General features: G+C 37.0%; 2 protein-coding genes across 2 annotated transcripts in view; one reads left to right on the top strand and one right to left on the bottom strand.

The window, feature by feature from the left end:
- DEK (DEK proto-oncogene) overlaps window positions 1-19703 on the top strand; it is a 29010-nt gene extending 9307 nt beyond the window's left edge. The window contains exons 7-11 of the mRNA XM_074348146.1: window positions 1062-1250; window positions 13171-13306; window positions 13639-13787; window positions 17595-17663; window positions 18127-19703. Of these exons, the coding sequence (XP_074204247.1) occupies window positions 1062-1250; window positions 13171-13306; window positions 13639-13787; window positions 17595-17663; window positions 18127-18138 (555 nt within the window). The 3' untranslated portion in view covers window positions 18139-19703. The remainder of the gene's footprint in view (window positions 1-1061; window positions 1251-13170; window positions 13307-13638; window positions 13788-17594; window positions 17664-18126) is intronic.
- Window positions 19704-20014: 311 nt separating this feature from the next.
- The window catches only part of KDM1B (lysine demethylase 1B), a 46978-nt gene continuing 41117 nt past the window's right edge, over window positions 20015-25875 (bottom strand). Inside the window, exons 20-21 of the mRNA XM_074348145.1 lie at window positions 25619-25771; window positions 20015-22029 (exon numbers count right to left, since the gene is read on the bottom strand). Coding sequence (XP_074204246.1) covers window positions 21946-22029; window positions 25619-25771 — 237 coding nt within the window. The 3' untranslated portion in view covers window positions 20015-21945. The remainder of the gene's footprint in view (window positions 22030-25618; window positions 25772-25875) is intronic.

Here is a 25875-nt window from a genome sequence, read left to right as displayed (position 1 = left end):
TTAGTTTTTGTGCAGGTGATAGTGACCCCTAAGATTGGAAGTTCTTAGGAGAGAAAGGGACCTGTGGTTCTGCTAGTTTCGTGAGAGATACTGCTTAAAGTTACCAATAACATTTACACAATTATGCATGTTAAGATTATATCACGGAATTTTCCTTAATGTTTCTGCGTATTGCAGAAAATAACAGACAAAAATAAAGATGAAAGATACCCATAATTTTAGAAGTAATAATTTTAATTCCTTAGTTGTATCTTTTTAGATCCTTTATGCAAGTTTATTTTATAGTTTTCTATTTCAGAAGTTAGCAAATACCCACCCCAAGAAAGCATTTAAAAATTAAATTTGTTGGTTAATATAATCAAGTCATTTTTCTCATGTGATCTATGCTTTTTAAATATGCTTGCTTTAATTGAATATCAAAGTAATGGCAGTATACTTATTTTGTGGTTCTTAATTACTTTCATAATTAACATATTCAACACTTAACTGCATATTTTAAATTGTCAGTGAGAATATAATCCTGGCATTATTGAAAGTAGAGCCCCTAGGTAATATGAATATAAACTATATGCTTCATAAATTCAGAATGTGTAAAGTGAGGTTTTATTTCCCTTACGAATGGTTCCTCCCAGTCCTTTTATTGGAGAGTCCCCTAAAGCAAGAAGGCAGCAACAGTTTTAAAGTTTGTAGGAGTGAAATAAATTACAAGTCTAACTGAAAATATTGTCTTGATGAAGTGTAAACAACTGTCTAAACACGGTGTGTACTCAGGCTTCTAGTCCCATATCAGAATGTAGGATACGTCTTTCAACATTTGTGAACAGTCTCTCACCTACATGTTTAAAACCTAGAGTTCTAAACAAATGAAAAGGGTATTGGTAGTGCAGACAAAACAATTAACTTGACACGTTGAGTTCAAGATGAATTATTCTATGTAAAGCTGCTAAGCTTGAAAATAAAATTTCTCAAGACAAGAACAAGAGGAATTGAGAAGTAGTTATCAAAAACAGGTGATTGACTTGGAAATAAAATATCTCACTGGTTTATTTCATTTTATGCAGCCATTGCCAAAATCTAAAAAAACTTCTAGCAAAGGCAACAAGAAGGAACGGAATAGTTCTGGAATGGCCAGGAAAGCTAAGCGAACCAAATGTCCTGAAATCCTGTCAGATGAATCCAGCAGTGAAGAAGACGAAAAGAAAAACAAGGAAGAGTCTTCAGATGATGAAGATAAAGAAAGTGAAGAGGAGGTAAAGTGTTGGGGTTTTTTTTTTCCCCACAACTTTCCATGGGGAGAGTTAAGAACTCCTGCTCTAGAATAGCTATAGCCAGAAAGCATAGATTGAGGGAACTATGTATGTACCGTATTGGCTGATTTTAATTCCAAAGACTCAGAAATGCTCAAGGATAAACCCTTTCTTTCCCTCAAGGAGCTTTTGGTTTTATTGCCTTGCCAATGCGTAAGAGTTGGGAAAGAGGTTGGTGTGGACTGGATTTGAACTGGACCATGAAGACAAGAGTAGGTAAATGGAAAGGAAGGGGCGGGGAAAGGGTGCATATCCTGACAGGAACACAAAGGAGCAGATTTTTTGATAGTATATTAATATTTTGTGGTTGGCTTGGACCATTTTATTCTGTCTTATGCAAAAAGCAAGGGTTTAAGGACCACCATTTTTTTCTTAGCTCGGGGTTTATTTAATGAGAATAGCAGCATTTGAAGTTTGATTGGTGGGCAAATCTTGTATCACTTAGGAATGCCTGCCATTTTCTTTCACTTGGGAGTGTTGATAAAATGCTGAGAATATTTAGTTTCCAGAGTAAAACTTCAGGAAGAGGAGAGCTGCTGAACCGTTTAAGGGGTTAACTTCATCCTCTCCTTGGTATGTATCTTCTGTCAAGTACATGAGAGTGGGTACCAGGAGATGATTTTCTGTTGTTAATAGTGTTTTGGTGGCTCTGTTTTACCTTTGTTTTGGTGCTCCTTTTAATGGTCAGAACTTGCTCTGTAAATTGGGTAATCCCCCTTGTCTTATTTAGGAACTTGATCGACGTGGTGTGATATTATGGGCCCAGATGATTCTTCAGTGTGGAGGGCTGTCTTGTGTGCTGTAGAATATTTGCCCACTAGATGCTGGTAGCACATCCCCACCCCCAGCCTCCAGTTGTGAAAACCAGAAATGTTTCTAGACATTACCATGCCAAATTACCATGTCCCCTGGGGGCAAAAGTCACCTTCAGTTGATAACTACTGGATTAAAGAAAATAAAGATACGGTGAACCCTGATTTTATATGTGTGTGCATTTTGTGTATATTTGTCTTTAGGTATTTAAAACCCACACTTGTTTCAATGCCAAGTTTTACAGACTCCTACAAAGTTAAGTATGAAATGCTTCATAATTTAAAAAAGGATATTATAGATCTAGCAGATGTTTCATAAATAGTATCTTAATATATTTTTGGTGTGAAGGAAGATGAGTAATCTGAGCACTAAGGTTTTTATGGAATAGATTTTAAGGACATGTAGGAGGCGAACATGTTTGTTTATATGTGAATATATAATAGTAGAAATTTTGCAGTAATAGATTTCCTCATTAAACAAATTTTTGGTTATCTGCCATGTGTATTCACTATGCCTCCCAAAACCATTTTAAAGGCTGATTTAAAGTATGAAAAGTTGTTACAAGCATCTAATTTTTTCATAGAGGTAATTATGAGAATGGCCTTTGGAGACTGAATTCAAATCCAGCTGTATACTGATTATCCCTGTATGACTTTGGACAAGTTGCTTATAAACTCTGTGCCTCAGTTTCCCATCTGTAAGATGGGGATAATGATAGTACCAGCCCTCAAAGTATTTATTAAGTGACTTTATTTAAAGCACTTGGAGCAGTGCTTGGCACAAGTACTATGTAAGTATTAGCTGCTGCTGTTACTATTAATATTAGCATGTTTTATCATATGTAAGATTTCTACATCCAATCTTCCTATTATTACTAAGGTGCAGGTTAAAGTCAGGATATTTTATATTCATTTCTTTTTTGCTTCCAGATTATTGTCCCATTGTTTTAAATAGAGTTAGTTGGTGTCTGTGATTATAGGTGACCCCTGATTTATAACCATATTAATTTTTAGACAAGTGAAGTTGACCCCTGCGAATCAATGCCTTTCTACAGTACTGTAAATGATCTTTTGCTAGAAACCCAGGTCAAATGATGAAAATCCATGGAGGAAAAACACAAAAATGCTTTTATATGCATTAAGTATATCAAATCACACAATGTAAAAGCTATTTCATAATGCTCTATTTTCTGTTTTGATTTTTCTGCTTGGGCTGGTATTGACAGACTTCATAAAATGTAATGCCAGTAAAATCTGGACTGAGAAATCTTTCTTTTTTCCTGATAAATCACCCTCCAACAAAGATATTCTTTATTTCTCTAAAGACTTTCAAATTTAGGGCTATCCTCAAAAGCTTTATTGCTGATTTGATTACTATGAAAGGCTCTGATTGCCTTTGAAAGGTAAGTGCTAGCAGGAAGGACAGTGTTTTTTTGTTTTTTTTTTTTAACACCTTTATTATGGTATGATTCCTGGGCAGTAAACTACACATATTTCAGATGTACAGTTTGATAAACTTCGATAGATGTATACACCAATGAAACCACCGCCACAATCAAGATAGCTAATGTTTCCATCACTTCCCCAAGGAGTCCAAATTTTGAATTCCCAGTTTATCCCTTCCCACCCTCTTTACTCTCTGGTAACCATACGTTTGCTCTCTGTCTGTGGGTCTGGTTCTGTTTTATAGATAAGTTCATTTGGGTCCTTTTTTTTAGATTCCACATAAAATCAATATATGGTATTTTTCTTCCTCATTCTGACTTACTTCACTTAGAATGATCATCTCCAGATCCATCCATGTTACTGCAAATGGCATTTCATTCATTTTTATGGCTGAGCTGTATTCGTGTGTGTGTGTGTAATACATCTCCTTTATCCAGTCATCTGTTGATTGACATTTGGGTTGTTTCCTTGTCTTGGCTATTGTATATAGTGCTGCTGTGAATACTGGGGTACATGTGTCTTTTCGAATTATATTTTCCTCCAGATATATGCCCAGGAGTGGGATTGCTGGTTTGTATGGTAAGTCTGTTTTTAGTTTTTTAAGGAATCTCCATACTGTCCTCCATAGTGGCTCTACCAATTTACATTCCCACCAACAGTGTAGGAAGGTTCCTTTTCCTCCACACCCTCTCCAGCATTTATTGTTTGTGGACTTTTTAATAATGGCCATTCTGACTGGTGTGAGGTGATACCTCATTGTAGTTTATATTTGCATTTCTTTAACAGTAATGTTGAGCATCTTTTCATGTGCTTGTTTGCCATCTGGATGTCTTTGGAGAAATGTCTGTTTAGGTCCTCTGCTCATTTTTTGATTGGGTAGCTTGTTTTTTAATAGTAAGTTTTATGAGCTATTTGTATATTTTGGAAATTAGTCCCTTGTCAGTCACATCATTTACGAATATTGTCTCCCATTCTGTAGGTTTTGTTTTTTGTTTTGTTGATGGTATCCTAAAAACTTAAGTTTAATTAGATCACATTTGTTTATTTTTACTTTTATTTTCATTACTCTAGGAGCTGGTTCAAAAAATGTATTACTGTGATTTATGTCCAAGAATGTTCTGCCTATGTTTTCTTCTAGGAGTTTTATGGTACCTGGTCTTACATTTATGTCTTTAATCCATTTTGAGTTTATTTTTGTATATTGTGTTAGAGAATGTTCTAATTTCAATCTTTTACAGATTGCTGTCCAATTTTCCTAGCACCACTTGTTGAAAAGACTCTTATTTCTCTATTGTATATTCTTGCCTCCTTTGTTGTAGATTGATTGACCTTAAGTGCGTTGGTTTATTTCTGGACTTTCTCTCCATTTCTGGACTTTCTATCCTGTTCCGTTGAGCTGTATGTCTGCTTTTTTGCTGATACCATACATACTATTTTGATAACTATAGCTTTGTAGTATAGTCTGAAGTCAGGGAGCATGATTCCCCCAGCTCCGTTCTCCTTTTGCAAGATGATTTTGGCTATTCGGGATCTTTTGTGTTTCCATACAAATTTTAACATTTTTTTGTTCCAGCTCTGAAAAATGTCACTGGTAATTTGATAGGGATTATATTGAGTCTGTATACTGCCTTGGCCACTTTAACAATACTGATTCTTCCGATCCAAGAACATGGTATATCTTTCCATCTGTTTATATTGTATTCAGTTTCTTTCATCAATGAAAACTTTAAAGTTTTCAGATTACAGTTCCTTTGCCTCCTTGGGTAGGTTTATTCCTAAGTATTTTATTCTTTTTGGAATGGTGGTAAATGGTATTGTTTCCTTAATTTCTTTTTCTGCTATTTCATTGTCAGTGTGTAGAAATGCAACTGATTTTTGTATATTAATTTTGTATCCTGCAACTTTACCAAATGTATTGATGAGCTTTAGGAATTTCTGGTAGCTTCTTTAGGGTTTTCTATGTATAGTATCATGTCATCCGTGCACAGTGACAGTTCTACTTTTTTTCTGATTTGGACTCCCTTTATTTCTTTTTTTTCACTGATTGTTATGGCTAGGAGAGAAGGACAGTATTTCTATGGTAACTTGTATTTTTCCTTATTCTGTTTTTTGAAGACTCAGTTAAGTGGTAGCCTTGTTAGGGACTTCATAAAGGTAGGTATTTTTTGGTCAGTATTCTGAAAGGACCTCTTTTCTAAGAGGCCAGGCAGAAGAGTTGCTGGTTGATTAGAAAAGTTGAGAATTACTTAGAGACAATTTTTTTCTGTTGATTTTTTTCGTGGAAAATTACTAGGTTAATATTACTTATTTCCTGAAATGAATTTCTCCTTCATAGACAAGACTTCTCCCTGTAAGATCAGCTTCGTCTATTTTAGATTCCTGGAGTAAATAACAACTGTTTTTTGTTTCCTTTGTAAATTGAGGAGTTTGGACTAAATCTGTATCATAGTGCTGAAGTCAGAAATCTTAAGCCGAAATCCAGTTCAAGTTACAGTCGTTCATTAGCCAGTTACATGAGATTGAATTACTCACCTGCTATTTTTCATAGTTAGCTATGTGGAAGAATAGGATACTTAATTTATAAAATGTAGGATTAAAAGCACTGAAAACTACAGTTAAAAAAGAATTGGTGAGTTTTTTTTTTTTTAAGTCTTTTGTGAGAAGTGTGTCACATTTAGCATGTTAGCCAGCAATTGCTAAGGCATTTTGTTTGAGGTTTTTAGTACCTGTACCTCTGTTTCCATGATATGCAGTGAGTGGTTCATAACAGTTTTTAAGTTGTCTTTTTTTTTTTTTTTTTTTTTTTGGAGTTAATTCAAATAAGGTGTTTTTCTGAGAGTAACCTGGGTAATAATTTCTTTATAAAATATCTGTTTTAAACATCTTTATCGTCTTGACTCTTGGACGTGTGCTTACTTAGGACAGTAGAAGGAGAGCAGTTTGGAACCAGGAAAAAACTGATAGATGAAGTTTCTTTAAAATGAGAGAATAGAGGTTTAATTATTTTTCTATAAATTTATTCTGGAAATCAACTGATTCCCACATTGGATTAACATTTTTAGGGGAAGATTACCAGAATGAGCCAGTGATATTAAACCATGCTCAGGCATGCCATTCACCACAGGTGTTAGACCTTAGGCACAGAGAAATTACTGGATAGTACAGGAAAAGAAAGGAGAAGTAGTGCTCCCTACATTGGAGAAAACAATCCTAATCGTCTTTTAGACCCTTAAAAGCTTGCTTAACTAATACTTCTTCAGTTTTTGTATCCTAGTGTCTTTGTAATGTACTCTTTATCTCTAGGAAAGTATAAAACAAACTAGATTTTTACTTTGTGAGTACTGAATTTATCTGAATGTTTCCAGATATATCAGGAATGCCTTCAGCTCTAAATACTTAAAAGACCCCACGAATAATGTCCAAAACAAGAGTTCCTTTTTCTTTCTTGACAAGAAGTCCACAGACAGGTAATTATGGACCAGTACAGCAGCTCAAGAAAGGTGTCAAGAATTTGGGGGCCTTCTTTCCCTGAGCCACCACCTTTACATGTGACATTTAACCTCATGATGTCAAGATGGATGTTTTCCCTTTAAGCATTGTATCCCTATTCCAGATAGAGACGAGCAAAGGGCTTTCTCCTAGTGATGTGTTGGCTTTTTACACCCTGGAAATCCCCAAGTATGTTGCATTGGCCAGAAATTTGTTACTCAGCCACCTCTAGTTGCCAGGGAAGTTGGTGAAACCCAGGTGTTAGCTTTCCTGCCTCTGTAGGAGGAAGGCAGATAAAGATGGGATGTTGAGTGAGCCATCCTACAGTGTTTACCAAATCAGAAATTTTCAGTTACAATTTTGGTAAACATATTTGGACCATTTGAGGAATTATTTGGTCATGGTGGGAGGAGGAACGTGAAAGTTTTGTTAGTCCTTAATTACATTCTAAAAAATAATTCCCCCATCCCAATTTGATGAGAGGAATTACAGAATTATTTCAACTATTGAAACCTTTTGTTGGAAGGCAAAGTTGAATAATTACCATAATAAAATCTGTTTAGACTTAAACGTTCATAATCTTTTGTGACATATAGCAAAGCTTGCACATTCTTTACTCTTGGCACTCTTGAGTTTTCTCAGCCAAGTTGTTAAAAGAATAGCGTATTTTAAGCTAATACTTATTTTGTTCATCTGTTCACCCAGTACAACCTTTCTGCTGTGAGGACAGGATTCTGGCTCTGTGACAGGCGTCTTTTTTGGAGACCCTCCTTCAAGAGCCCTGCTGCCTATAAAAGATAGGTAAGCCTTCTCCCAAGATTTTTTTTTGCCTTCCTTCAAAAAGTACTTGTGTCATTCCCTGATTCTATACCTTCATGGTTATCAGACACATGGAGAATCTTCAGATTTTTAAAAATTTGTATTATTTCAATACATTGTAAAAAAAAAAACAACTTAGATTACAGTGCATTGTACTATCTGAAATTGATGGCAGCTGTCAGTTTTACCTGTTTCCCTTTAGCACATGTAAAATACCTACAATACTGGATGGTCCTGATTGAAACACTTACAGCATATTCAAAAATGGCAAGCCACAATCTTATTTAGAAATAAGTTTGGAAACCAGCTTTTTCTTTCTTTTTTTTTCATGTAACACCTAATTTTTTCCTATACATTTTGTTAAAAGACTCAAAAGTCTTGCCTCCTATTTAATTAACAAAGGTGTTAACTATCATGAGTACTTCTAGCATTTTTCTTTTATAATGCTACATAATGTGTTGGCTATAATTAACTAAAATATTCAGAATATTTAAAACTTGGCATTTAAAATGTAATCACTTTTCAATTTGCTCAGTTCAGTAAATCGGGAGTGTGCTAAGTGCTGTTAGGGTTATAGAATATATTTTCTGGCCGAATACCATTTGAGAGATACTTAATAATGTAAAATTTCAAAAGGAAGAGAATCTCTCTGTTGATGAGGGAAGGCTTTGGAGAGAGACGGACGTATCAATTGAAATTGACTTTGGGAATAGAAAGAAACGTTGGACTTGTGAACTAAAATGGGGAGTAGGGAAGTTCTTTGACAAACACACTTGTTTGTGGTTGGGTAGTTTGTCCAGAAGTAGAGCCGTGGGAGGTGAAGCTGGAGCGACATACACTGAAGCCAGACCACAGAAAACATCCCATGTGGTTGGGCATTGTTGTGTGAATAATACAGCCTTTGGGGATAGATTCATCATTCTGGTTCCTTCAAAATGATTCTTATTCTATCTGAGCATTTTGCTACATGGGGGAAAAGAGACATGGCCCCTGTCTTCCAGGAACTGACAGTCTACCTGGGAGAAATCGCACTCATTCAGTTAGCATTTATTGGTACATATAAGGAGGAATGTACTGTGTGCGGAGTACTTTTACATCTTGCATCTCATTTAGTCTTGACTCCATGAGAGAGGACAATATATCCTCATTTTTTTTAACTTTGAGGACAGGATACATATCCAGCTTTCCAGAGCTTCTAATTTGTTTATTTTTCTCTACAACTCTGTCCAAATCTGATATTAAGCAATAGCTTTAGGAAAGTTAATATGGGCATAGATCCACTTCTGCTTGTAAAAATTTAAAACTAAAAGCTGTTGGCATAAAATACTGTATTGATTTCTTTATCTGGTTCTGTGTTTTCCCTATGAATCTCCAGTAATTCATACTCTAGACCAGGAGTTGGCGTACTATGGTCAGATCCAGCCTATGGCCTGTTTTTGTACAGCCTGAAAGCTAAGAATGGTTTTTCCATTTTAAAAATACTTGTTAAAAGCAAAGATGAAGAATGTACAACAATGACCACATGAGCCAGCAAAGACTAAAATACTATCTGGCACTTCATAGGAGAAGCTTGGTGACAGGTCTAGACTACATTTGTCTATCATGAGACGTGGTTTTATAGCTAGGTGAGTCAGCTGTGGGGCTTTTTTATGCATAGGTCCTCAGGCCTCACCCTTGATGATTTGATCTAAGTCTTTTTTTCCTCTTAAATGGAGGTGTATAGATAAGTGATGCCGGAAGACAGTGATATTAAAAATGAGGAAGTTTGGCTAATCGCTATTAACAGAAAAAAAGATTTGTCTTAGCAAGCAGAATGATTCTAATGAAATAAAACCTTGGGGTTAGAATAGATCTTTAAAGATAATCTTGTCTCTAAGGATCTTTTCCCACCTCAATTTTCCAGTTAACATAGCAACTAAGTGCCAGTTCTAAGCTCTGCAGTGGAGATCAGGAAACAAATATGACAGGGTCTTTATGTTAAGCTGTTTAATCTAGTTGGTAGGAGGGGAGAGGTCAAAGATTAGAAGGAAAACATAGGATGTACCTTAAGCGCTAAGAAAGCAGTTTGGCCAAGATAATATAGAAGCTCAAGATGGAGTATTTACCTCTTTCTAGGGGCAGGTAGGGAGCAAAGATCCAGTCAGTGAGCCTTCACAGGAGGTAACAATTTGATCTGAGCCTTAAAGGATGAACAGGAGAGCGAAAGAAAGAGTTGGAGAACAAAACTGGATTCCACCAAGGCCAATCTTAGCTTTGAAAAAAAATTTTAGAGAAATTTTAGAGAAGTGATCCTGGAACCCATACAGAGTTTGGAGGTAGGGGCCAGAGACAGCCCTGACACTGGGCTTGCTTGTCCTTTGTTGCTGTTCTGTGTTTCTGCCAGCGTTTTTTATCCTTTGTTATTATTGGTAATATTTGTATGTAGTGGAAAAAGTTAAATTTAAGAGTATAATAAATAGGTTATGGTATCACTGATTTACAGCATTAGTTTACTTCTGTAGTTTCACCTCTGGCTTAAAGAAATCCGTAGGTACATTTAAGTCATTTCTATAAGCAACTCATGCAGTGGGAGGCACACTGTACTTTAGGTCTTGCTGCTTAACTATCTGTAAGACACCGTCTTAACTACACAGATGCGTTTTCTTCATTTATAATTAGATAAACTGTCTGCTTTTTTTTTTTTTTTTGCTTTGTTTTGGTTTTTCCCTCATATGAGATCATGTATATGAAAGCAGTGCTGCACAGATACCTTTTTCTTTTTCCTTTTAATTACATTTTAACCACGTCCTGGTTTCAGAGTACAGGTAAACCAGATTCTGCAAGCGATACAGAGGTGAACTGGGCAGGGAGTCTTTAAGTGGCTGCTTTATGGCAAACACTCTTGTAGTTGCTAGGGACAGATAGACCTAAAGTAAAAATAAATGTCTCTTCTCATGGAGATAGTTAGCTACGCCCTTAAGAAACTTACAGTGTAGTGGGAGAACAGACGTGTAAATACCTGCACTTTAGTAAACGTAGTATATTAAATGTTTTCTTTGATGCCTTACATGTATTTGGTCATTTGACCCTCACAAAAGTTCTGCAGATATGGCCATAGTTTGTCAAATCTGCAATGCCTATAAGGCATCATTTTAATGTAGATTGTGAAATGTACCCCAATATCTGAGATAAGGTGTGGAAGTGTTAGATTTAACAAAGTTGTCTGGTATTATTACCTCCATTTTACACATGCAGAATCGGGCATAGGGAAGGATGAGTGTCTTGCCTGAGAATGCAAAATTAGTCACTGGTGGAGTCAGGATTTGAACCAGGAAGTTTGGCTCTAAAAACCTGTGTTCTTATTCACTGCTTCACAATATCCTCTATAAAGTAGGGATAGATGAATTGTATGCCAAGTATTGTGGGACTGTGGATTAGTCAAACTGGTGATATTATGAAAGATTTGGAGGAGGTGATTGCTAAGTTGGGTTTAGAATCATGAGTGAGATTTTCCTAAGTGGAGGAGGGGGAATGAAAGTAATGAAAATTTGAAAGTTCATGTAACATTTAAATGGGAGTGGTTTAACTTGCCTTCTCAGCTCTCCCAGGGCCTCTTCATACCTCCAGAATACCAGATTACCTCGTTTCCCTTAACTGCCAAAATTTGTCCATTGTGTTACAGTGTCAAAATCTGTCCTTTGAGATGCCTTGTGGTCCACAGTTATCTTTTCTTCCTATACCTAATCTCTTACTGTCTCGGCAGCTTAAGAGATTCTTAACACCTGCAAATCTAAAGCACATAAGAGTCAGTTATCTGATAGCCTCCTTGCTCAGGATAAAACCCATAGGTAGGAGTTTCTACAGAGTGTAGTTATTTTACTACTTAGTTTTCACTGCCCGTGCTAGTACTACCAGGATGATAAAAGATCCTTTACTGAATTCCAGTCTACATTTGTCACAGAAAACTTTGTAACTGTTCACTAAAGATAAGTGAAATCCAGTATAAATAACATAACTTGTTATTATAGGGATTCGGATGTTTGGGTCCAGTCCTGTCTACCAGAATGTAAAGAAATAAGCATGATGTGTCTTGGTTAGTTAACACAGGTGTCATTGAGCCTCATATTGCTTTTATTCTATGTATCTATTCTGTGTATCTGCCTTGCTTTTAAAGAAAACTTTAAAACTTGAGGCTTTACTTTTAGAAGCATGTTGACCCTTTGACACTTGTTAAATGTACTTTTTAGTAGTAGTTGAACTAGATAGGTTAGTTCCTGGCCAACAGACCATTACTGAGGTAATGCAGGGTGATACAGACTTGTGTAAGTATGTACAGTGGATGGCAGTGTAGCAAGAGGAAAGACAAACACTGAAATCCAATGAACTGCACTTAGAAATAGCCTGAGTCCATCTGACTCTAGAACAGGTACTTGAATTTTCTTTAAGTTCCACACAATATCCTTTATTTATTTATTTATTTATTTAGTTATTTAGTTATTTAGTTATTTTTCCACAATATCCTTTAAAAAAAAAGAAAAAGGTTGAATTTTGATGCTAATCAGAAATTAGGAATATAAAACATTTGGAGAAATATTCTATCAAAAGTGATTTGCGGTATTTGGGTGTGTTAAAATGAGATTTTAATTATCTTGGGATATTTGCCTTATATGGATATTTTTACCTTTGGGAATGTTTAATGAAGAATTAATGTTTACTAATTTCATAGGCCTTGCTTGAGACAAAGTAACTATGAACTGTAATTTTTTAATCTATTCATATGTATATACTTGGCTTTTATTTTGTTAGCTGTGAGTTAGCGTTTAAGAAAACAAGTTCTGGAGTCAGACTACCTATTTTAATCTCACTTCTTTATTATATTAATTATGTGACTGGAAGAAACCTCTCAGCCTTTATTTCCTCGTATATCTATAAATAGTTATTGAGCAGCTACTTTGCACCACGCACTGTTTTAGGACTCAACACAAAAAGGTCAAAAATCCTTGTTCTTGTGACATTTACCTTTTAGTTGCAGAGATGACAATAAATAACAAAAATATTAGTACCTTTATTTTCTTCAAGATTAAGATGTAACACATATAAAGTTTTCTATCTATACTGTGGAATAAATGTGGGCATCTTTTATTTTTAGTGTTTCATTATTGACCTCACATGACTAGTTTTGTGTTAGGATGAAATTAAGTTCATTGAATGTATTAGTCATCTCAAAAATTGATACATTAATTTTCTCTAATATTGTTGAGGGATGAGAAGGATGGCAGTTAATCTTTCATTGGTGTGTATACTTTTCTTTCCAACAGCCACCAAAAAAGACATCTAAAAGAGAAAAACCGAAACAGAAGGCCACTTCTAAAAGTAAAAAATCTGTAAAAAGTGCTAATGTTAAGAAGGCAGATAGTAGCACCACCAAGAAGAATCAAAACAGTTCCAAAAAAGGTATGTTAGAAATGGCATGTTTCCAACTATAACGATGTGATTTATATGCTGCAACATAGTGTTTAAGCATTGTGGAGAATGGATCAGCTGTGAAGAACATTGCGGTGGGGGAGGTAGTATGCCAATTTTTTGTAATTTTTCAACATTGACAAAAGTTCCATTGCATGTTTTATAGGTAATAACAGAGTTGTGATTTATACTTTCTATAGTCTAATACGCCTCTGAGAATCTGATGAATGCATATAGAATTCTTCCTAATGTGTCTTCAATATTAATTTACTTTGCTATTTAAGAAAAACTTATTCCCATGTAATAAAATATCTTTCTTTTAGAAAGTGAATCTGAGGATAGTTCAGATGATGAACCTTTAATTAAAAAATTGAAGAAACCTCCTACAGATGAAGAGTTGAAGGAAACAGTGAAGAAGTTATTGGCCAGTGCTAACTTGGAGGAGGTCACCATGAAGCAGATTTGCAAAGAGGTAATTGGACAAACGCTGAGATCATTTTGCTTTTATTTGAAAAGTTCTTTCACCCATTCCTCAGTTGGAAGCTAGATTCTTATGTGCGTTCATTCATTGAACTACATGTCAGTTCTTCTTATAGGTACTGGGATACCGCAGTCAATAAAATAGTCAAAGCTTCTGCCCTATTGGAGTCATTTCATAAACAACACTGGAACATGTGCAGTGACTAATGTTAAAGTGATACATTCCAAACTGTGTAGGAAATGCTCTTTTGCTGTTACGAAAGCTGTTTTTATTGATGCATCCCTAGATTATGTTAGTTTGAAAAAGCAGAATCTGATGAACCACCTTATTTTCAATGTTACTGTGAAAAATGAGATGTTACAGATTAGGTTCTTAGGTCAAAGTTCTGTGGAGCTCTTCTGTTACTTCTCAGGAAATGATCTAGTTTGCATGATTCCATAGAGTTTCCATACTCTAGATCAAAATTGGAAGATTTTAGATTCCAGTTTCCTATAGAAAAATGGAATTAAAAATTGAAATGTACCAAAGGTGAAATACTCTTTACTTTTTAAAGACATTGACTATTGATTTATTCATTCAGCATTCACTGAGCCTCTCCTGCATATCAGGCACTGTGACAGACGTTAGAGGTAGAGCTGGAGAGGCCATGGCTTGGCTTTGGAGGCCTTGCAGTCTGGTCACTAGAGTACAGGGTGTGTGTGCTGTGAGAAGGGTAGAAGGTGCCACCCCACCACAGGACAAGAAGCATCTCCTTAGGACTTGGAGGAACCTGAAAAGGCATCTTGGAAGGGACTTACAGCTTCAGCATTCATACAATTGTGGGACATTGACACATTCACATCAAATGTGACAAATATTGACTCTGAGGAATAGTTACTAGTTTAATTTGGCTGAAGACTAGAGTTGGAAGGAATTCTCCACAGAGGTTAAGAGAGAATACTAAAGAGTTTTGCCGATTTTATATACACCTTGTTACAGAGGTTTGATTTTCTCCCTGCAGCTAGTGGGGACTTGGAGGGCTGGTTAGGCTGTTGAGAGGTATTAGGCAAGGGCATAACACCATCAAATTTTTATTTTTTAAGAGGCATCCTAAGCATATGAAGGAGGACAGACCGGAGAAGAATGAGACGAGAGGCGAGGGAAGCCCAGTTTACGTCACAGTCGAAGTTAGAGGGTTGCAGTAATGCAGGTCTGAACTTGAGAGAGCCTGATCACAGGTTGCTTCTGTGGGTGTCAGGGCTTGGGTGTATTAATCATAATAGGAAATAAAACAAAAGATGTACGTTTTAAAGAAAAGATGGATTTTGTTCTAGACATTTTAAGATGGGGTACTTGAAACGTGGGAGAAATTGTGAACGTTGTAATCTCCAAAGAAACCTAGACTAGGACATTGTTGGGAGCTAAAACCAAAAGTACAGATGAGGTGTCCCAGGGAAGAAGAAAAAGGGGGAGGAAAGCAGAGGGCAGAGTCCTGGAGACCATTAACATCAAAGAGTTGAGAAGTAATTTCTACAAAACACAAGACATTGTAGAGTCAGTAGTAGAAGGAAGGCCAGAGAGAGGAGTGCTATAAAAGCAGGGCAAGGACTTTCAAGAAGGGGGGCGGGGGAGGGGCTGCCAGTTAAGAAAAGGTGATTCTCTTACATGGGACAGTGGACAATGGCCACGGAAAGGCATTTCACAGAAAAGAAATAGAAATGACCCGTAAACATGAAAATATTTAACCTTCCCTACTAATGAGGAAGATAGAAAACTGAAAGGAAATACTTTGCTTATTAGCTTTAACAAAATCTTTACAAAGATTGGCAGTTTTCAAGGTTGGCAAGGGTATAGGGAAATGTACTTTCATCCTTTAAATTGTAACAACTTTGGAGAATAATTAGGTAGTATGTTAAAATTTAAATTGCAGATACCTTTTAACCTAGCAATTCCGTTTCTAGGTCTCTGTCCTAAAGACATAGTCACATCTGCACAAAATGATTTCAGTAATGTTCAGCATGTCTATAATATTGAAAAATCAGAAACAACCTAAATGGCCATAAACCGGTACATCCATATTTGGGGAATACTATGTAGCAGTTCAAAAGAACATGGAAAAACCTTCCAAGTATTGTCAGGTGTTTTAAATATACAGAAAACTATATTGCATTGATACATTTATACATTGGTATATAAACTCATTTTTAATGAGTTAATTTTGCTGTGTCTGGGATACACAGCAGATTGATAACTGGTTTCCTCTGAAAGGAGAGGGGCGAGGGCAGACTGGAGGGAAAATTGAAGGGAGACTAGTTCTGTTCATTTGAATGACTTGTGAATACATTTCTGTAGTTTTAAAGGGGGATTATTAATAACATGGAGAGGTCAAGTGAGAATAAGTTAAGGGTTTTTTGGACTTAGCAATTATGAGACAGTTGTTCACTTAATAAGAGCAGTTTTGAAGGGTGGTAAATGCAAGGGTTATTTACCCTGGGACTGAGAATTATCGGTAAGGAGAGTGAATGGATTAAAGCTCCTGTTTTAGTAGCTAAATCTCGGGAATACAGGTTGATAAAGATTTTTTCAGAAGGGCAGGGAGGGAAAGCAGAAGCACGTGTTAGGCTAAGGGCTGGTGGTACAGGAGCCTCGAGGGGTGGGTCCTTGCAGAGCTAAGGAAGATGGGGACTGTTGATGAATCCGGGTGCAAGTGAACTGGAGGGCAAGAGATACGTCAGAGTTGAAGGAATTCATAGCAGTGGCTTGACTGAGAACAGGAGTGGGACATTTGAATAGAGGGGTGAAATTGCCCCTGATGAGAATGCAAGGGGGATCTAATGAGAAATCCTTGGGATTTCTGGGGAGGCTGTGACATTGAATACCATGGACTGGAAATGGGACCATTCTTCTCAAAGTTGCTATATTTTCCCACAGGGCTTAACATAGAAAAGCTGGTAATTATACTAGTTCAGGGTTGGAGTTTTGCAGAGAAAGAACAAAGGGTAAACAATTAGAGTAATGTAAATGATTGACCGTATTTGCAGCGGTTGGCAAACTACAGCCTGAGGGCCGTTATAACATAGCCGTAGCCATTCATGTAAGTATTGTCTGGCAGCGTTGACTCTGCACTGGCATAGTTGAATAGTCATGACAGAAACTGTCACTGGAAAAGCTGAAATAATTTACTGTCTAGCCTTTTACAGAAAACGTTTGCTGACTTTGAATTGCATGATAGGAGTGAAACCAGCAAGATAGATACAGAAAGTCAGGACTAGAAGTCATTGTGAAGCCAGGCAGCAGTTACCAAGTTGGGAAATGTAGAGAGTAAAAAATTTCAGAGTAGAGGACACGATGGTATAACTGGGTCTCAGTGATAGAACTTCAGGAGGGAATTGAACAATGGACTGGGGCTGAAATTCGTTAAAGTTCAAGTTGAGGAAAGAAGTGGTGTCAGATAATGTAACAGAAGAACTAAGAGGGCATCTCTAAAAAACAGCTCACAAATAACCTACTGATGTAAAGTACATACTCCACTTAACCAAGGTCTGTCTACATGTTCTTCTCACCCATGTTTGTTGTTAATTCACTGACACTTACACTTTATAAAACGTTGAAAGTGTTTGTATGCTGGTTTATTTTCTGCTCTATATACAGTATTATTAAAGCTACTCATTTGCTGTAGAATTCTATGTGGTGGTTAGAGCGTACAGTTAACATATGTAGCTGTTTGTACACAGCACACATTTCTTCACTATCCAAAGATAGAGAATATTAGTGAAATTTTAAATCTACTTTTAACATAGTTTTTCCTTTCCATTGTAGGTATATGAAAATTATCCTGCTTATGACTTAACTGAAAGAAAAGAGTTCATAAAAACAACTGTTAAAGAGGTAAAATATATCCATCTTTTCCAACTTTAATAATTTTGGACATATAAGATGGAAGAAATTGTGTATCAAATACTGCATATTTTTCAAAATAGTCATGTCACTAAATATCACATTTGAGGCTCAAATTTCCTCAAAAATAGATGGAGAGTTATTTTCCCATTTTAGAGCTTAAAAATAAAGTCTGAACATAAGTTGACAAAACCTGGCCTCAGAAGATGTGGGCTCAGTGTACATGGTGGCCGGGTGTCCCAAAGGGGCTCACACAACCACCGGAGCACGTTCGTGTCCACCAGTTAAAGGCAGGGGACAATCAACAGAGCTGTAGTCTTACAGTGGTCCCATCTGATTTCCCAAGGTCACAGTAGTAAAATAGAAGTTAAAAAATAAAGTATGGTCTTGATTTATGTATACCAAATATTATGTATGTTGGGTATGAGGAAATAATGTTTCTCTTTCATTACAGCTGATTTCTTGAGAAAGAGGACAGAGACAGGTGACCTGTACCCATGGATTTAAAGCTCTGATTTATACCATACCAGCAAAAGAGAATGTATTTCCTTTTCTAAATCCTTGCAAGCGTTGTGTTGATAGAGCTTAACCTTTTTATCTTGAGTGTTAACGTAAATTTGAGTTTGCTGTTTTAAATTGCATTTCTATGCAGTTTTTAGTTTAAATTTTTGCATGGCAGTAATTGTTCCTTGCTTTTATAGTTGTATTTTGTACATTTTGGGTTTCTTTATATAAGGTTCTAGATTCTTGAACTGTTGTAGTTTTTAGCGTGTGCTCAATATTAGCTTAAGACATACTTTTAACCAAGTAGAACAGAAACTATTCTAACGGTGTTTAAACATGCGGAGACTCTTGCAGTATTTAGTATATGAAATATTTTGAATACACATCTGTCAGTGTGGAAACTCAGTGGCAGTGTGTTCATCATATTAAAAATATACGAGCTTCAGCTGTCCAGATGATGAAATTGGAACTTTTCTCCTGCATGTGTATATATGTCAAATTGTCAGCATGACAAGAGTTGACAGATGTTATTTTTGTATTTTTAAAAACAAATTTGTTGTATATAAAGTTTTTTTATTTCTTTTGTGCAGATCAATTTTTAAACTCATAAGTAGGTACCTTTACAGTTATAAATGTATGAAATGTCAGTGTTCAGCCAGATGGTGTGACAGAGCAGCGGAAGTCAGAGTCCAGTGAAGAAAATACTGACGGAACAAGTAGTTCTCTGCTTTGCCTCGAAGTGTCTTCAGTTTGTAGTGTTAGTGTTAACCCTGCAGCAGTGCCTGTAGATACGTTTTCTATCAAGGACAGACCAAAACCTACACATCAAAACTTCAAAAATTGGGGGAAGAGTGGGGTTAAGTATAAGCACATTTGGCTTATAGTAAGTGAACTGATTTTTATTAACTGCTTCTGCCCATATAAAATGCCGTTCTGTACAGGAAGCCTGGCCACTTTTATAATTACGGTAAAATTTGTAATGCCAGAAGAAGAGAATGTGTAGGGAATAGTGGGTATCTCTGACAAAGTATTTCTCAAAAGTGGTAACAGACTTATTTTTAACATTAAAGAAATTTAATGTATTTGTGGAATCAGGGGTGTTAAGTTTTAAATTTTGGCCAATCAGGATTCTAGATGATCAGTATGTGGACCACTCTTGATGAGACTAATTTTGTCTTTTAAATTGAGTGTCTTAATCAGTTTATTAAGTAATCTCTGAATTTTAAAACATGCTGCTTATGCAAGAATTGGGCCTTTGGTAAACCACTGAGTGTTTAAAATACCTTTGCATCATAGAACAGAAATATATAAAAATGATATATGCTGACTGTTAATAGGTATTTTCACGTTTGACTTTTGACTTGTTTCTTGATAAAGTTACTAGGACATTAGAGAAAGGTATACTTAATACAAATGAATGGAATAAACAACTAAATGAGACTTAAGAATTGGCCTTTTGTTTTAAATATTTAATTTGTTCCTCTCAACCTTGTCAATAAAAATAAAAAATGCCTTTTTCTCTTTGCATTTGATGTCTTAATCTATATATTCAGAACAGATTTTTAAATAGATTTAGCCGGTAGCCTGTATCATTTGGGGTGCTCCTCAGTGATAACAGACCGATTTTACCTGGAATAAATTATAAAGAGATCAGTAGAGTGAGCTCACAAAACCAAGTTCATCAAGGTCAGCAAGGTTCTCACTGACTTGAAAGGGGATACACCGTGATGCCTGTGACCTAAGACTTTCTAAAGAGGGCTTGGAGGTTGTGGGGGGTTGAGCTGGTGTGGGTGGAAGTTCATGGGGAGTGTGCCTTCATCACTGCAGTGCACAGTATATTTGAAAAACAAGTCTAGTTTTTATTAAGCAGTTTTACACAGTTTTCACAGTCTGCAGTTAAAACATATTCACTGCTGCTCAATTACAGAATCTTCAGACAGCAGTGAAAAACTCAAAAGAAACTCAAGGGAAAAAAAAAGTACCATGGTTCCTTAAAGAACAAAATGTTAGGTGATGTCACTTGAGACGGAATGAGGGTTTTAAATACACATTTACCATACTTTGTTTAGTAGGTTCTCCCCTTGTTTGCTTATAGCACAGTACAAGTTTAAGTGCTCAGAGACTAAAGTAATAATTTACTGTGAACCATTTCAACTTAGAATATTTTGCATTTATCACCTGACACATGCTATTCAAACATTTTAATACATAACACTTTAAAGCAGAATACATCCCAATCAGTATCAGTGAGTCTCATCAAATGACCTAAATATCAACATTTTCCTATGTTAACTTTGAAACCATTATACTGCAGGTTGCTTTCTTTCGATTATTATACTTTGGTGGGGAGGGAGGTGTGTCTAAGCTCTGTCTAAAGTTCCCCGTAGTTCTTTGCATAAAGTACTATTTCTACTTATAAACTTATTTTAATTTTTAAAAATACCTAATATTTTGAAAAATGGTTTTAAAGTCATTTTGAGTCCCTTTAAGCTGACCAATATATTGAAAGAATTGTTCAGACTTTTTAAAACAAAAGCACATAAATTATCCGTATTTCTAACCTGTAAACTGAAGTTTCTTGGCAAGATGAGTATCCTGAAGACCCTGAAATCAGTGTTTATTTTAAATGAATTTTTTTTGTCATGAGTGAAAAAAGGAAAAAGTATTTGCCATGTTCTCAGGCTTTCAAGATATGGCTTATTAAATGTGTAACATTTACCAGGATTTTTCTGGAGTTTTCCAGTGGACCTACATGTGGAATACTGAAAACAATTCTATAAAAATTCCTAGAGATTGAATCAGTTATTTTAAAAAGACGCAGTGGGGAGAGGCTTTTATTAAATTATTCTGACAAGATCTTTTTGCTAGTGGTTGCCAAAATTAAGGCTATTTAAAGTGTGCCATCCGCCCAAACATGGCTCTTAAAAACAGCCGTATTCTATGTCTCATCTATGTCTCAAGTATAAAGACCACACTACCTCTACCCCATTCTCAATGATACAATAACCTGTACTGTTGAAGGGACCGAGAATTTTGCTGTTTTGCCAATGAGAGCACAAGTCTAAAATGTTTTATTACAAGATACCTGAATTTCTTTTGAACACCCAATGGGAAGAAATATGTACAATATAAAATAGTCTAGAAGTTTCATTTACCTTTGAAGAGTTTGCTTTATCCAAAAAAGGAAAGATTTCTATCTAAATTTTAAGTAAAAGCTCAATATTGGAGCTATATAAAAATCTTAAGGCTCATTGGCAAAGACAGTGATGAGCTGTCATAGAAAAGTACATGGCTTTACCTGTGTAATGATTCCTGCTTGAGTGACTTGGTTTCTTAATGTGTGAAAATTGGTCAGCCAAAAAAAATTTGTCAGATTTCAAGGGAGTCTCCAACCATGGAAGAATCATATCCAAGGTCTTAATTTAAGGTTATATTCTGCCTTATTTTGAAATCTAGAAGATTTAACACTAGTCAGGCCTGTGGGAAATGCAGTTAAATATAAGTGCTTAGAAAAGGAGTCTTGGGCCTAGTGCCTTCAGAGTGATGAAATGGGTTTACGTTACCACACCACCTTAGAAACATTTCAATTTTGCTACCCAGAGAAGATTCTGTTTGATTTTATGAAAGTGAGGTTTAACGAGTTTTTCAGGCTTTCTCAGTTGGGGTACAGAAGAAAGCTGGGTCCAGACAAATTCTATTTAAAATGCTGCAATCTTGCAGGCTTTCTCAGTTGGGGTACAGAAGAAAGCTGGGTCCAGACAAATTCTATTTAAAATGCTGCAATCTTGCTTGCTTCTCGAACGCCACTCAAATATGCCCCTGTAACGGTTTGTGGAAAATGCCTATTTGTTGCCTGTTAAAAAAAAAAAAAAAAGTGTAATTTGAGATCATGTATAAAGAATTAAGCTGAAAATCAAAAGGTAATACAAGCTTATACTTTCTCTGATCCTTGTAAAATAAACATTGGCATCACTCCTGTGTGTTCATATTAACACTCTACTCACCCATCACAGCACGTGAACTTTCCTGGTTTATCACCATGTTTCACCAAATTTACTCTACAACATAGCACTCCTGTGAAGTGTGTGGCATTAATTAAGATACTATCTCTGTACACCAGGTACTGGAATTAAGAATAATGAATAAGACACGGTCCCTTTCCATCAGACAACCTTAGTTGTTAAAATCAGTGATAAATGAAACAAGCACAAAAAGTAAATCACAATTCATCCACAGCTGGAGTTTTGCTAGAAAGCATATTGAAGGTATAATGAAAGGGGTTGAGTTACTCCAAGAATAGATCAGTTCAACAGAAAGGGGAAAGACCAAAGGTGGGTACTGTCAATGGGAGAACCTCACTTTCAAGGCGGTTGTAGTGGGAACAGAGTAAGCAAACCAGAAGCACAAGAAGGTTTTTGTTTGGGGTGTGGCTATGGGAAAGGGTAGCTGAAACGGAGGTGAGTAGGTCACAGAAATGGGAAGTTCTGTGAATTTCCACATGAACCAATTTAGGTTCCATGTCACCTCAACGGATGGCTGGGATGTAACGGAAAATATCCAGGTACCAAAGACTTTAACAAATGGGGGACCGGTCAGGAGGCCAGCAGGAATACAACTATTCCTAGGGGGAGAGAATGGTAGAGCTACAGAAGCTTCAAAGAAATGGGTTCTCTAAGAAAATGTAACTATCAAAGCAGCAAAGGAAAGCAGAAAGCTGCTAAGCCCTGCTCGTGACACTACAGCACATGAGCCCAACAGGGCCGTCTGAAAGCAGTTGACCCTTGTTGCCTGGCATGCAATCGTTATGCTCTGTTCCTACAAAGGTGGCTCTTCACGGGCCAAGGAGGACTCGACGATACCTGGCTTTACAATGACATTCTTTTATAACCAAAAATCCTGAAAAGAAAAACAACACTAACTCTATTTTAGACGAATCTAGGAGACCTGACTATAATGTACAAATACGTAGGCAGATGAAAGAGTGCTGAGCATTCACTCTGCTAAAGTGGGCGGAGGGAGGAAACAGCAAAAGGAAGCCAATTCATCCCAAAGAATCCTTCAAAAACCTCAGCCATTGGCACCATCATGGAGGCAGGGGCTTGGCAAGGGTGAATGAAAACTGAGGACTGGTTTAAAGACTGAAAAGCAATTCGGTCCCTCACCCAGTTCCCCACTCTCCCTGCTGCCACCCCCAGGAGTGTTGAGGCACAGGGCAGGGGTGAGGTGCCGAAGGAAATGGAGGTTAAGTAAAGTACAACAAAGAGCCAGGCTTTGGGTTCCCAGGAAGCCAGGAGCCGAGTTCTCATCACACAAATGAGGGACCACAAGAGAGGAGCTGTAGCTCAGTCCCGATGTCTGGGGCCCCAGCCACCAGCTGACAACCTGCTGGAATTTTCAATTCGCTTTTTACAAAGTGCCTCACTCAAATCTGAACAGTCAGGGATTGGACATTCAGACATAGGGGAGGCAAAGGCCAATAAAGCAAAGGAAACAGGAACTCAAGATCCATGTAAGGAACAAGTTAGGAAGCAAGAAGAAAATGCTACCAAAAAGAAATCATCTGAGAACAAGAAAGTGCTCACAAAGTAAAAGAACCAACATTTTAAAACTCAATTCAAGGGTTGGAATATAAAAAAATCTCCCTACCCCTAAATTAGAATTTAAAAAAGAGATGAAGAACAGCAAAGAAAGTAAGATAATCAATTCAAGTGTTCAACATATGAAATAGAAGATCAGGGAATAAGAGAAAAAACTGTGGGAAGGAAACGAACAGAGCAAAAACACTGAGGATGAAGGACAGGAGCTCCTTAAATTACCAGGAGACCAAAAAAAAAGTGGGGGGGGGGGGCATAGAAGGGATTAGAAACCAGAACAGGCATATGCAGAATAGATAAAGATTATACGGTACAGCACAGGGAAATAGATACAAGATCCTTTGGCAGCTCACGGTGAAAAAAAATGTGACAATGAATATATGTATGTTCTTGTATAACTGAAAAAGTGTGCTCTACACTGGAATTTGACACATTATGAAATGACTATAACTCAATAAAAAAAAAAAACTAAAAAGAAATCAGAACAGAAAAGCATTTCTCAACAGAAGTAAACCAGGCAAGAAGGAAAGCCAACTTCACACACATCAGGACAGCCATTATCAAAAAATGGCAAATAGTAAGTGTCAACGAGAATGTGGAGAAACCAGAACCCTTGTGCACGGCTGGTGGGATGTTAAATGGTGCAGCTGCTGTGGAAAACTGCGTGGTGGTTCCCCAAAAAATTAAAAATATAATCAATATATGATCCAGCAACTCCACTTCTGGGTATATACCCCAAGTAACTGAAAGCAGGTTCTCGAAGAGACATCTGTGCACCCATGTTCATAGCGGCGTACTTCACAACAGCCAAAAGCAGACAGAAGCAACTCAAATGTCCATGACAGATGAATGGAAAAACAGAATGTGATACATACATATGGAGTGTTATTTAGTCTTAAGAAAGGCTATTCTGACACATGCCACAAAACGGACGAAACTTGAGGGCATTATGCTAAGTGAAATTAGCCAGTCGCAAAAGGACAAATGCTGCATGATTCATTCTACTTATATGATAAGGTACCTAGAACAAACTCATAGAGACAGAAAGCTGAACGGTGGTTGCCAGGGGCTGGCGGGAGGAGTAAATGAGAAGGTGGTGTTTAACAGCTACCTCAGAGCTTCAGTTCTGCAGTATAAAGAAGTCCTGGAGATGGTTGGCAGCAGCAACTGTACAGCAACGTGTATGTATTTAATGCCACTTAGCTGGACACTTAAAAATAGTTAAGGTGGAAAGCCCCATCCATCAGTGCAGACTGAGCAGGGGGAAGATGCCGGGGAAGGGGGTTTCAAGAAACAGAGCCTACAGGCCAGCCACAGGGATTCAAGTGTGAATTAGAGACGACCAAAGGGTGGGGAGGCTTCAGGGGAGGTGTGAAAAGAATTAAGCTAATGAAAAAAGGGGCCATTATGACTGAAAATAAAATAGCTGTGTAAGAAAGGAATTGATGAAACATTCGCTGTCGTGGCTTAACAGTAAAGAGCGGCATCAGATAAAACACTGACATCAGTTTAGTTAAAAGTGTGAAAGAACCAGGGTGCAAAGAGACTAAATGGGCTAAATCTTTTAACCTGTTAGGAAATCCAGAGATAACGTCCAACTTCTTCAATCAGAAGCCAACAATATAAATATCTTCACACATGAAGTCAACTCCAGAAGAAACAGCAGAAAGAGTTAAAAACAGCTGCTCCGGGAATTTGAGGAAGACATCGACAGGGCACCTGCTGTTTGTTGCCCAAAGACTTTTGACACTATTTGACTTTTTGCTTTTAAACTCTGGACATCCATCACTTTCATTAAAAGAAAGTGATCAAAGTAAAAGGAATCGGGGCCGGGACCACGACACACACCTCGCCAGCAAAAAAGACGGTTCCTTGTATTTCTTCAGCTATGATGTCGTAGGCCTCGCCACTGCCCCCGGTCTTCACAAAACTGTACGCCATCTGGATCCAGGGGTCTGTACTCCACCGGGTGACAAAATACTTGGTGGGATCTGGGACTTCCTGCGTCCAGGAGAAGGAAGCATAAGGCAAGATCAAGAAGGGACTGAGACTTGATGCAGCCCAACATATAAAATTCAGTGAATTGTCACAGCATTCTGAGACAG

Source organism: Camelus bactrianus, chromosome 20 (assembly GCF_048773025.1).
Source record: "Camelus bactrianus isolate YW-2024 breed Bactrian camel chromosome 20, ASM4877302v1, whole genome shotgun sequence".
Taxonomy (NCBI): domain Eukaryota; kingdom Metazoa; phylum Chordata; class Mammalia; order Artiodactyla; family Camelidae; genus Camelus; species Camelus bactrianus.
This window is presented reverse-complemented; position numbering and strand designations above follow the sequence as displayed.